The following is a 14,203-nucleotide window of genomic DNA, read 5'->3' on the forward strand; positions in this document are numbered from 1 at the left end:
TGAAATCACCAACTGTTGTTTTTGGTGCTCAGACAACCTGGATACACTCAGACTTCCAATGCACACAGTCAAATAACCTTGACTAGGAAACATTATGGATTCACATAGAGGAAATTAATACGCCTGCTTGTTTGCGTGCGACACCTTTTATCCACATCGAGCAAGCTGTCTGAGAGAACATGCTCACATTACAGTCACTTTTAACTAGATACTGAACAATTTCATCATCCATCATCAAATATATTGTGCTCCAAATTGGCTCATGTCCTTGACATATTTCTGGCGTCAAATCCAATGCAGTATACATTGTCAAAATAGGCTGTAAAAACTTTATTAGGTCTCCTTTCTTAGGTCACTGAAGAAAAAAAATCAACCCTAAACTAAAATGTTGAATTTCACACTCACATAGTTCAGTGAATGATTTCTGACTGATAGGACACAGCCAGGCAATGTTCAAATATAATAGAACAACGTTTTAAACAAAGGAAACTGTGAAGCATCAGGTGTGACGTTCAATCAGAAAATAATCCAGGGAAAAGCAGGAGGATAGCAATGGTTTCTCAAACCAGAAGGAAACATACTGATCATTTAGTCAGTTAGATAAAATCAACATACAATAATTCATAAACTGTAATTTGGGGACAGAAACAGTTTTGCAGGTTTTGTTCATTCATCACCAGGAAAGTCAGAAATCGTAATCATTTGCATATCAAGCGTTGTTTTCATTATCATTTTCATTGCCCGAATTGAATGTGGCATTGTTGTCATTGACACCAGACAATGATGTCATGCTAGGTACAAATTGTATTCATGGAAGCAGCACTGGGACCAGATTGGTTTTCATAGCTGTTGTTAGGAGAGGAACAATGTATGAGAATTGAATGTCAGTCAGCCGAGGCAACCGCTGTGCTCTACAGCACTAATCCCATATTTGCTGAATAAGTAAAACCTCTCCTGTTGTTTCGTGTTTTATTTTTTGCTTTTTTTTGGTTTATTCTTCAAATTAAGACAGGTAACAATGACATTTTCCGTGTGATAAAGAGAAGGTAAATGGCAGTTCCAAAATTGTTGCAGGCCCTCTCCAGAGGCAGTGTTGGGTTGGTCTGTTCTAGAGGCTACTGTTACAACCCTGCAGGCGTCTAGGAATAAGGGATAAGGAAGCAACAGTAGTTCATAATGGAAATGCAAAACAAGTCGGGATTGTTTAGTTTAAACAAATGATGAGCTGTCAACAGAAAAACAGGAGTCGGGATGTGAGGAACAAAGGCAATGGCTGGTGACAAATCATAAAACCACTTGGTAGCCCACAGAAAACTCTCAGACTCACTAATTCTATTTAAAAAGCAAAGAAAATACTGTACCTATCTACAGTCACAGAGAGGCACAGAGGCGGATTGCTCAGATTAAATCACAAACGCAGTTGGCAATTTCACAGGGTGTATTTTATAATTTGGAGCTAACGGGAAGCTTGTGATATGGAGGCTGGAATTGACGACACCAAAAAGGGATGGGATGGGAACTGTATGGGCGTACAGTACAGGTGGGCGGTCCATGGGTGTAGACCGGGGAGGAACCCCCCTGGAGTTGCAGTAGCGGTACAGTACCCAGACGCCACAGAAGGATGCGGAAATGTTGCTGTGAACACGTCTGACTCTGACAATCTCCTGCTGCGTTCGGCATATGTGAACGGCAAACTCCAGAAAAGGTCCGGACCCAATATTTTTGACTTTCTGGAGTTCCCTGGACATTATTATGAATATGGTATTCCATTTTTGCCGATGAATCCTACACACTGGTCCTCTTTAAGCAGGCCTCACCAGCACATGAACAGATTTGATCCAGTGGATGTGACATCTTCATCACAGCACAATTTGCTGCCTGAATAATGAAAATGAAAAACAATGCGTTCACTACAAAGCAAGATTTCTTACAGACGCAGAACTAGAGCTACAATTCCACGGGCCTTAAGACTAAGGCAACGGGACAGAATTCATTATGGATCTAACTAACGTCATGATCGACTGAAATGTTGCCCGTACATCAACCCGTGGGCTGATTAAGTTTTACAAGTTTTACAGACCTTGAGGGAGACGACTCGGTGCCGTCAGCACTTTCCACCGTGATTGTTTTGGCAAAATGCAGCCTCACCTTCCTCCTCGGCGAAGGGCAAACTGCGTCACCGGGTGACTGACCTATAGCTGCCTTCCCCTGGCATCTGTCCTTGCTCTTCTGAAAGGTTTCCTCCCCCGATGCTTTCCCCGGGTTTCTGGTCTCGGGCTATGCGGCGTAGGTTTTCCCTTCCTTATCAAAGACCAGCTGTTTGACATTCAACTAATATCTCCCTGAGCTCCTTTCAAAAACTTCCAGGTGTTCTCCGAAATCTCTGCTCGGGGAGCGTTTGTGACTTGATTATTGTAGGAGAGAATGATGATTCCGTCATCTTTTTCTAGTTTAATGGCATTCCCTTTCTACTTGGCTAATGTAGCCCTACGCTTTTATGGACCTCTTGATCATTTTGGGCCCCGTGTTATCTGTAAGATTTCTAGGAGGGTCTGTACCTGCAAGATGGCAGCTAAATGTAGTAATACATGTGGTTGTGGAAAAGTGTCCTTTCTGTGCCTTCTGTGTTTATTAATCAGATTTATTTGATATTAAATGTAATAGAAAATGTATTTGATTGTTTATCAGGATCTCATTTCAGCTATTTATTGTGACCTTTTCAAGTGCACTGGTTACACTGTGTTTTGTTTTCTATGCCATCCTATAGCACTCAATTCACCTAATTCATCTTATCGCAGGCAAAACTGATTTTAAAGCAAACTGGAGCCATTCCCAAGAAGCTGTATATACACTTTGGGGGGCAGGGTGGAGACTGAAAACATGGCACTGTGCCTCAGTATAAAACTGGGATGACATTGAGAAAGTAAAAGTTGTATCTGCAATGCACCAAGCCCAATTTGCAGCCGTCATCAGCATCATTGCAAACATTTGTTCAGAACACTGTGTTCCGGCTATGACGGGGGGAAAGATGTCACGGCCAACAATTGTGGAGAAGCGGGAACATGTACATTTGACAGTTGATTATCCATATACCATAAGTCTCCCCCTTTCCTTAAGATAATGTCTCTTGGTTTGGCTGAGTTTATTATTGCATACAGTAACTACCCACATTTGCTGTGTTTGCCATGGCAACGGGTACCTGCTGTACAGTGCATTTAAGAAGTGGGAAATGAGATCCTGCCTCCTGGAATAGACTGTGACACTGTGCACATAAAACCCCATAAAAACGGCTCGGAATGAGCTACATGCCTCCGTGAGGTGAAGTGGGGAAGTTATACAAGTTATTGCACGTCAGGCCTGTCGGGTCACGGATCCTGTTTGAGTTCATGCTGACGTGGAGCCATTTTCATTTCTTCTCTTCTCACTCCGAACATCCTTCAGTTTTGCTGCGGTAACTAGGTAACCCAAATCCACAGACAGAATGAAAAAAAGAAAAAGAAGAAAAACGGTGTCTGTCTGAGAGACTGAGTTTAATTCCGGCGCTGCGAAGGTAAAAATGGGAAGCTGCCAACCAGGGAAGAAATTGTTTGGAACAACAAGTACCTTTTACATCTCACGAACATAAACTGTCAGTCACCCTTATTGCCACCCTGTAGTTCTTAATCAGTCATTAACACAACAGTTTGAAACTAGAAATGAAAATGCTAGTGTGCTCACAGATGGACGTATGCAGTTGAAACAATTGAAATCTTGAGAGAAGTTAAAGTCAGTTCAAATATTCCCAAAGCTGATGCTTATTCTTTGACAGAAGATGAGTTAGTTCTCACAGCCCCCCCCCCCCCCCCCCCCCCCCCCCCCTGTTTTCTTATTTCACTCGGTGGCAATATGAGAACACGACTTCCCTGAGCTCCAATGTACGAGGCACTGTGAGTAGAACAGAATAGAAAATAAATAAATTAAGTTTCCTTCAAGGAGATTGTCAATGTCATCTGAAATTGTTTGGATGAATTTTGATCTAAAACTTTATTTGTAACATCGCTTCCAGGAGATTGGGGGATTTTGTTTAGATCTCTTGTGTGGTAACCTTTAAGCAAAACGCAGAATGCTGAATACTTTTCAGCTTCCATCTTGAGTGTCTGAATATAATTGCAGGCACAAAACCAACTCAGACCCAGAATTCCAAAACATGAAAACAGTACCAAGGCCCGAGACGCCAATGCCAGTATTAGTGCAGCCTGGTTATCGGGAGAAGATATAATCAGGGTTATTGTAAACAGGATATTGTGTTTACAAATGTGTTTACATGCGGCAACACCAAAGCAGAATCCTTGAATATCCAGAATATTAACAGGATATTGATGTGCACAGAAACACACTCTGTCACAGCTGATCAGATGTTCTCTATTGCGGTGTGGGCACGGCTCTGTGCTCTGTGTTCACTGGTGCTAACGAAACTGCACCCAAAAGCCATTTTCAGAGGCAATGAGCCTGCAGAAGACCGAATGGGCTCTGGATGTGCTTTCACTCTGTGTGACAGAAAAAAGTCTCCCAACCCGTGAAAGTCTTTTAAACAACGTTCTGACTTTGTAACATTGAAAAGTCTCCTTTTTATAATGAATACTGATCAGAAATCCTTTCAGCTGCAGCGGCGGCGAGCGAGCTCTTCTAAATGTTTCAAAATGAAGGTATTCTGCTGAAGTCGTGTCAATGGTACCGATCACTGAGATTTAATAGCCAGTGAGGTTTGGCACCGTCGTTGACCAGTGGTAGGTTTTCAAAGGCATCTCTGCCACATAAAGTCTCCTGTATTATCCAAATAGATTTTCTCATCACCGCTGATCCCCGTGCTGATACTGGCAGCGTTGTCTACCTCCAGCATTTGGCTCCGCTTAAGGTAAATTCATTCACCCCCACTGAGAAAAGCACTATAATTCTATGACTCATTTACTCGCCGAGAGACGGGAGAGAAGGGAGCGAGGGCAATAAAGAAAAGTTGGACGGAGCAAAAGAAAATTGATGAAAGGGAAAAGCGAGAAAGGCGGAGAAACGGGAAGCTGGAAGGAAATGGTGAGTGAGGGAGAGAGTATGAGAGAAAAGGATGGAGGGGAGAGGAGCTCTGTGAGCGGAACATTATTTAGACTAAATGAGGTCAAGACCTTGAGATATACGCTGAATCTCTAATGCTGAATTTGCAGCTCGCTGTGTGTTTTCGTGCCTGTGTGTGTCCATGTAGTCAATAGAATACCAACAAAGCACCATGTCATTCGCCCTACACAAAGTGAGCAGTGAGGCCTCCTCATTCAGGATAACATGTTAGATGCCTCATGCACACACACACACGCACACACACACACATACACACGCACACACACACACACACACACACACACACACACACACACACACACATACACACCTCCAGCTCCAGCCCTGTCTGCCTGGATCTTCCTTCCTTCCTCTCTCTGTCTCCCTCTCTCCGCCCGTATCGATACAGGCTAATAAAGTCATCAAAATGCTTATCCTAAGTTGACTGCACCTTCCTGTCTCTTTGCTCCAATCAGCTACCTCTTATCGGTTGCCTTGGAAACAGGTGGCCAATGAGATAGCAGGTTGGAGAGCAAAGGTGTTCTGCTAATGTGGACTGCTCTGTCACTGTCTAAACACTCACACACACACACACACACACACACACAGAGAGAAATGTTTTTTGTGAACAAGTACAGCACACAGAAGAACAGCACTCGAGCCCCGTTTGTGATTCATTTATTGTCATTAGTGTTGTCAGGTTTGTCAATGTCCTCGAACCGATGTGCGACCCCGAGGTAGAAGTATGTGCGGTAAACCTCTGGTTTCAAGCCCAACACAACGAAGCCCTCTCAGAGAGGGTGGTCGCGGCGTCTTGACAATAGCCACAAACAGGGAACTATCTCGCCCTGACATCGTAATACCAACGCAGACAGAGGGAGATGGGAAATTCAATTTCGGCGATCACAATCTCCTTTACGTATACCCACAGCAGCACAACAGAGAGCTGGGGTTGTGACAATTCTTTCTTTTATTTTTGTGTGGTTTTAAGATGTGTGTGTGTGTGTGTGTGTGTATGTGTGTGTGTTGTCAGTGCAGATCTGAAGCCACAGACTTGTGTGTCATTGATGACGCCCTGACATTCTGTGCGTGCGTGCGAGTGTGTCGCCTCTGAATTTAGTGCTCCATTTCAGAGCAAAATACCACTGAGCTGTTCTGCTCCACTTACACCAGCACCTGTTTTCTGTTTGTCTGTTCTCACTAATTGTTCAGTGTCCATGCTCTCTATCTGTCTATCTGTCTGTGTAAATGTCTGTCTGTCTATCTTTTTTTATTTTTTTATTCTTTATTACAGTAACTTTGTTATTTTTTTATCAATACAAAATGACACAACAACAAAGAGTAAGCAGTCAGTTGGCTAAACCATAAGGTAAAATGGTGCGTGTCTTCAACCGAGTACCATGTGTCCTCAGAATGACACACTGTATTTCTTTCCATTTTGCATCATTAAGTTTGGCCAGGTTTGACTCATTTTGTTCTCTACTACCTAAAAACATAATCCCTCTACCATTTCTCCCGTTTCTTCTCTTTGTCTCTAGTTGGTGGGGTTTATCTACGCCTGCTATGTGGTCAAGCTCATCTCTGAAGAAGAGGACAGCTGTAAGTACACAGTCATACTCATACATTACGTGTTTTCAGCTGACTGGGGTTTAAAATAAGAAAATCATGGCAAATATCTTGATATGTCTTTGATGGCTACATACAGGGTGTCATCCTAAAAGACTGAGGCCAAACATGCATGTCCTAGGCAAAAAGTTAACATCCTCACCTGAAACACGAGAAGACGAGGAAATAAAGAAACATCAATGTTCATTTATTGTAGTGTACATAGCTTACATACTCGTTATCTCCTTAGCTTTTATTACTATAGGAAGTAAGCAGGACATGATAACAGGTGCATCATATGTTAGGGCAAATAAACACTCTGGTTGAACCATTCCAATATTTTTGCTCCGGTGTTTTTGGTTTTGGGAAGGTTGAAATATACACCCTGCTCTTACTGCAGCCCCAACCAGTCCACTGCATAATATGAAGACGTCCAAAGCTTGACAGACCTGCCATGCTCAATTATGGCTGCTGAGTTAAGACTGGAAAGTTTGGTGAGGTTTAGTGAATGGATTTAGAATATTTTTTCACATTAAGTGGGTCCTGGTGGTTTAAGTTCATGCGACTTCAAGGTGCTGCTGACTTCAGAAAATCATATCAAACCTGTGAAACAGATTTAATCTGCTGCTCATGTCTCTCTCCATCCGTCTTTCCCGGCCCGTCCTTTTTGTAAATTCTCTTTGTAATGAAGCAGCAGGTTTGAATGAAGCCATCCTGGACTGAGGGCCTTTCCTGCTACTTCAATTCAATGTCGAACTCAAAGCCCGAAGGTTTCACAGCTGGGCTCATTCATTTACAGAAACAAACGGAGGGAAAGTAGAAGAAGGAGTGAGTGGAGGATTATTGATGCTAGATCAACGTGGAATTTTATTCATACATCTCTCCCACAAACTTGCAACCACCATCACCAAGCCTGTCATGGTGAAGAAGCGACAAGAAGAGCAACAAAAGATATTCAGCCATCCATCCACTCATGATTTATCTTCATTCAGCCTTTAATCAATGCGTTGGTTCATCAATACGAACATGCTGATTGGGAAGTGTGCAATCTCTACCATAAAAAAATGCATAATTGACTGTCATTCAGTAAGCATTTTGACAGTCTAAATTAATTGCATTTGAAGTGCACTAGCAGTAGCAGATGCGGAAAATGAGGCAAATCAACATGTTAATTCTGTGATTTTTTTAAATTTCATTTTAAATGCAGTGTGTCTCTCAGAGCAGTCATTTGTATGATCCCATTTACCAGAGGCAGTTAGCTATTCCACTAAAGTAGATGCAGCTATTCTGCTGGAGGATCAATACCCGAGCATGTCCTATTCAACACTGGGTTGAGGATGCTCTTTACTAACACAGAAATATTGATGGCTAACAAATGCAGACTGGATCTGGAAATACTTAGAAGCGCTTGGAGTGGACAAGTTTTTCCGCTTTCATTCCTGCTCATACAAATTGAGTTTGAGTCGGATGGAGGATTTCTTTTTTACTGTTTTTTCCTGAGCAGCAGCTGTTATTAAACCATAAAAATTGCACTGGATAAAAGACCTGCTCTTTCTAAAGGCTCTTCATGTGACAAACAACCTCTGTGTTCGATAAGGTCCCAGTTAAATATTAAATCCTTAGATTGTTGAAGTTAAAGAACAGTTCAACACATGATATTTATCCCACTTTTATGAATAACTTATGTCTAATTGAGTTTCAGGGGATTTACTTGCATTTTACAAAGCTTTGTGATGACAGGAAACCTAAACTGCCAACTGTTCTGTGTGTAAATAATTAATATCAGTTATTATTTGCTTAACCGATGTCTTTCACAAGACAGATGTTGATATTTGTGTTTTTGTTGGCGGGGCTCAGTTTGGGAAAGGTGGCGTCACAATGAGTGAAGCAACAGCAGAATCAACACATAATGGCAGTCGTGGGACAGAGGTGTTGCAAATGTCGCCAGCCCAATCACACTTTTAATGGATAATGGTTGATTAGTGTCTTCATTCTATTTAACTGATGAATATTTCATGTTTGAGAGAAAACCCTAAGATTTGAAAGGAAGTTTTCATGGGCTTTTAACAAATTCAGACAAGTTGACCTCCATACAACCTCAGCTTACCATCTGTTCATACATTTATTTGTTTTGTGGAAACGGGCGCCTATCTTATCTTACACAACAAGCAGGGTACGTCGTGGAGTCTTGCATGTCTTTGGACAATAGGAGGAATCACAAACACACAGAGGGAACCCACACAGACATGGGGAAAACATTCACGCTCCACACAGATGAGCGATAATGAGACACATGAGTCATTTTCACACCTCCCCTCGTGGGACAATTGTTATCGAAAGAAATCAGGGCTTTTAAATTGAGGTTTCGGGCCACTGATAAGGCTTAATGAATATGTGCGCAAAACGGCAGCATCATGTCACATGCATCATTTTTCTCATAATGATAAAGATCATTTGCTCCGGAATAATTTTGGTATCCGTTTGCACTCTCCCGTGTTGCCGAGCCTTATGTTCTGAATCGTGGCTGCACAATAATGCAGTCTGGGAGAGTAAACAATGATCCGGGAGCTTAGGAGGGAAAAGTGCCTTGGGCGAAGGAGCTGGTACTAAATGAGGACCAATGAAGATTTGAAGTTGCTGAGAAAGCTAATTACTCTGATAATTATTCTGTGCATGTGTGTGTGTGTGTGTGTGTGTGTGCTAGTGTTTTTTTTTGTGTGTGTGTGTGTGTGGGGGGGGGGGGTGATAAATCATTATATTCAGTGTAATGTCTCACAGCTACTCCAATGTGTCAAACAGAGTCTCAAACGCACTCGTGAGCCTGTAAATGACACACACTCACCTTTAGATTTCTAAAGCAAATTGTCAACCGTCTTTGTGTAAGCTGATGTGGTTTGGATCTTGAGTCAATAGCAAACATTCACAACAGACAAAAATGAAAAGCATCACTGGGGAGATGAATACCCTGCACTCATGTTTTGTATATGCCCCAATCAGGCAGTGCAAACTTTATTACATTCTCCTAATACCATTTCATCCTGATGTCATTAATAGCATATGATGACAAATGATTGGTCAGTCTAAACTTGACGTTAATCGTGTCTTTAATCTTATGGGTTGCAAAGATTAACATATTGCTGCACTGTATGACGTCACTTGATGACTTCATAGGGGGAAGTCATGATGATGTCATTCCTACCATGTGATCATTAATACTTTTTCAATCTGTTTAAGCTTTAGGTCGTGTCAATAGTCATACAGGATGTATTTTTGAACTTTACTACTATGACGTCATTTTCTGACCTCTTTATGAGTTCTTCATTACGTCACTTATCATATGATGAGGAATAATTTTCTGTTCAATGTAAGATTTAGTTTGTCTCTCTAGTCGTATTTTTGTATTTTCGGACCACATTGTTGTTGACCTCGACCTTTGAGCAATCTTTGACTGATTAATTATCCCACCAAAGTTTGGTGAAAATGTGTCCATGTGTTGTTATACACACAAAACAAATAAAAACACATAAAAAAAATACCACTATAAAGTAAAATAATTGTTTTTTTTAATATTGAAAAAATAAATATTTGTTGTCTAGTATAATTTCTACAGATCAAACTGCAGTTCCTGGATTGTGGAGAGACTTGCTAATGTCCTTATGAGCTCAGTGGGCAGTCCTGAGTCCTTTACGAGTAACATACCTGAATTTTTAAATACGGCTTGATGGGCAGCACACTGATGAGGTCAGGGGCTGCTTTCCCCTCTTGTGTTCAAAAGGTCACGCGTGCTGAGACAAAGTGACCGCAGAATGAATCAGCAGGAGAACCCTGCCGTTCACTCTGGGCCATTCTGTCACAGGAGGGTCCACACTCTTGCGCTCGGCTCGTTCAGGAGCATAAAATACAGAAGGGAGGTGCGCACAGCATCCATTTACCTAGAAAAGAGAAATTTATTAAGGACAACTCAACATAAGCAAAATAACATATTAGGTCTGCCCCCATACTCTTTAATACACTCCTCTGAAAAGGGATAGCAGCAGGATAGAAAACAGTTTAAACTGCTCCTTTACTTTGACCCGTCTCCTGCCTGATACAGCCGAATGTGTTAGGACACGTCAGACTGTCACTTAGCTTTGCTCCTCGTACGTGTCACCACACAGGACGATAAAAGACTTCAGGGCGCTGTTTGGCACACTCATCTGGTTCTTCACACTCCTGTAAGGGTGAACCCACACACAACAACGATGGACCACCCTTTTCAAAACCCTCGCCCCAGCCAAGTCCATAGATTTGGATGCAAGGGCGTCCAAATACCAACCCAATGGCAGTATAGGAGACTTTCAGCCAGTATAGTGGTATGGGTGGTGAATGAGATAAATGCACTAATCCCTGTGTCAAGCAAAATTTCCGAAATGTCCTCTCCTTTCCATCCAGAGACACAAAACCCTCTGAGACAAAAGGTGCATGAATCTCATCAATATGCTTAGACGGTGCAGTACATCAAACCTCTGACATGTTGTAGCTAAACGTAGAGGACACTAGGCCGGCCAACTTCACATGTACACTAGAGCGATCTGAGTTTCATCCCGTCTTACTGATCGGGCGTACCTGAGAAACAGAAGGTGACCGTGCTCTTGAAGTGCAGGGGTTTGCTCCAGTGCTATAAAATTCTCTTCCATTAGACCTGTGCCGCCCCTGGAGAATCTTTTGAATTGGTTTCTTACCCTGTGAAGTCTAGTGCTTCTTCTTCTTTGGTGTGTTTCTTCTGGGGTCTTTGGTCATCTGCAAGTGTTTCTGGTCCGTTTTCATGGCCCAGTCCTTTTTTAAACTTTAACTTTTGGCTTGTGTTTTTATCGAAATAAATGCATTTACAAGTATACTGTTTAAATAACAAGGTTCCACTACAAAGCTCTGATTGATGCTACAGCATATCTAGGGGATACGATGAATGCTGGTGCCAGACGGCACAAATGGCACAGCTGTCTAGCTTCTCACTGTTCTCCGTTAACACACGGCTCATATACAGTTTAACTCTATAGGAAACTAGGTAGTCCGAAACACTACCAAGGGAGCCACCTTTAAAACAACCCAGTTTATTTTGGCTTCAGAAAATAGCGTGAGGCCAATCATTCAATGAAGGTGGGAGAGCAATGACCTGAAAGAGGGAGGGTGCTCACAACACAACGGAGGAGCACATGACGGCCCTCAGACGACGGCTCTGCACTGTCTGTCTGAGCAACAACGATGAGCGGAGTGATCAACACTTCACCGTACTGCAGCAAGACCGCTGATAGACAAAGAGGATCGTCTGTTGTCCCGTTGTGTGGTGTAGTGAAAACGTCTCTTGCATACATGGAGAGGATTACAGTCAGAGAGAAGTGTGAAATATTGACGGCGAAGATGTGGAGACTTATATATGTTTTTTGTTACGTAAATCCAACAGAAGCAAAAGAACAAGGTAGGTATGTGAGGACAACCACTGTACTTGAATAGCACTTAAAAACAACGGACACTTTGATAAAACGAGACAAACCATCTTCATACTTAAATAAAAATGTTTCTTCATTCTTTGGAATGATAATTCCTCTAAAAGGATCCGTCTGACCGATTTCTAATTGATGTAATTCATGACGGCATAGACAAACGGATCAGTGCAATCTGTGTTTTTGGTCGGAAATCAAACTGCCCTCCCCATTAAGGTGCATTTTATCGCTTCTTTCATCTCTGCGATGACAGCCAGAATCCACATTGCACTTAACGTTAGGAAATCCCACTGATTAAATAAGAGCGTGCGCTGCTGATCAAGGTAAGGATGTGCCCTCTTACGGGGTCTACAACATCAAAGCAGAAGGAGATATTTGAAGGCCTCCTCTCTTCAAAAGTCCGGGCTCTCAGCCGCAGTCTGAGCGAAGCAACCACCTGCTGGCAGCTGCTCGGCACGGGCAATGTGTGCGGCTATCCTCGATAATTCAGGAGTTAAGCGTATTCTCAAGGCATAAATATTAATCGCTGCATAAGTCTTCCTCCTATAAGTAGAACTGGATTTGCAGTATTTCTTTTTATACAGTTGAAGCCAAATTTTTCTCTCGAAGCAGTTTTCGCGACGACAGCTGTGATTAGCACAAAGACAGAGGCAGCGTTTTCTTGTACAAACAACTGTTGAGATCTCTGTACTTGTAGGAGGCCTAATGCAATGAATCATCAGTGGTGGAGAGTCCCAGGTGAGCATACATCTACTCTAATTCATTTTGTTTGCCCTTTTTTCTTCTGTGCAGTCGATTTTATAGGAGGGTTTGACTCGTATGGTTACCAGGGACCTCAGAAGACATCTCACCTCCAGCTACAGCCCATGTACATGTAAGTATGAATGTACACTTATGCATGTAAGTGTTTATTTATTTTTTTACAATATATGTTGGGTTGCGATCCTCTCTGTCTTCTTAAGCAAAGAAGCCGGCTTTAGATTTGCAAGTGGGCGGCTGACACGTCTCACCCTCTTGAGTTCAACCCTGCCATCAGCAGCAAAAAAACTGTGTTTAGGGACTCATTTCCATCTGTGCTTGATACCTTGAGGTCCTGCATTGGATGATATAAGCACATTTTCCCTGCGTCAGCACAAGGTCTCACTGTTTATCAGCCCGAGGTCTCATCAGTTATCACGGCTGTAGCGCTTTTTTATCGCTCCCCTCCTACATTGAAAACAAAGGTGGCAAGTGCGATGAAAAGCGTTGCATCCTTGGTCTCGTTCATGCTGAAGCTGTTTTTCATAATAGGCTGTTAAACTGTTTTACCCACAGTGGAAAAAAATGTGTCCTCCGGAGTGTAATTGTTGTGTCATGAAGTGGATTCTGTCGCTTTGGAAGCCTTTTATTTCCTAACGTGGTGTTTTCCTGAGGGCTCGAAACCTCAGATGCCAGTTTCAACAAGATCTAAAGCTACGCTCCGGCCGATTGAGAGCCAGCAGGATAACACAACATCAGTCTGAGTCCAGACTCAGGCAGCTCAGCATCAATCTCACAGTCTCACTTTGTCGTGTGTGGAAAGCGCCAAACAATGCAGCAAAAGATTCCCCCCACTGTAACAAACAACAAGGCACAATAGTTGGTGATTCCACTGATGTTCGGCCGACAGGTCATCGATAACTGTTTTTATTAGAACGAAAAGCTGGAGCGAATTTGAGAGCGATGTAGACGGACTGAGAGAAAGAGAGGGAGATGGACAAAGAGCAATTGAGATCAAGATGGGGAGAGAGAAAGAGAGAAGGAGGGGGGGGGGGGCAGGTAGATGAGAAACACAGAGTGATGGATGCACCATAGGACTAACCAAAGAAGAAAGGCAATAAAGGCCCATTCTGTAGTTTTATATGTCCCCTGTGGAAACTATAACATAGACCATAAATCATCGAGCCCCATGATAATGGCAGCAAATACAAACACACACACACCCTCACACAAGAGCTGGTGTACGAATTCGTACACCAGCGTATCTACTGTGTGCTTAAACACACACATGTAAA

At 42.5% G+C, this 14,203-nt stretch overlaps 1 protein-coding gene across 1 annotated transcript in view; it reads left to right on the forward strand.

Moving 5' to 3' along the window:
• The window catches only part of nkain2 (sodium/potassium transporting ATPase interacting 2), a 71,584-nt gene that overhangs the window by 51,868 nt on the left and 5,513 nt on the right, over nt 1–14,203 (forward strand). The window contains exons 5-6 of the mRNA XM_035617028.2: nt 6,624–6,684; nt 12,963–13,044. Coding sequence (XP_035472921.1) covers nt 6,624–6,684; nt 12,963–13,044 — 143 coding nt within the window. The remainder of the gene's footprint in view (nt 1–6,623; nt 6,685–12,962; nt 13,045–14,203) is intronic.

Source organism: Scophthalmus maximus, chromosome 18 (assembly GCF_022379125.1).
Source record: "Scophthalmus maximus strain ysfricsl-2021 chromosome 18, ASM2237912v1, whole genome shotgun sequence".
NCBI classification, from domain to species: domain Eukaryota; kingdom Metazoa; phylum Chordata; class Actinopteri; order Pleuronectiformes; family Scophthalmidae; genus Scophthalmus; species Scophthalmus maximus.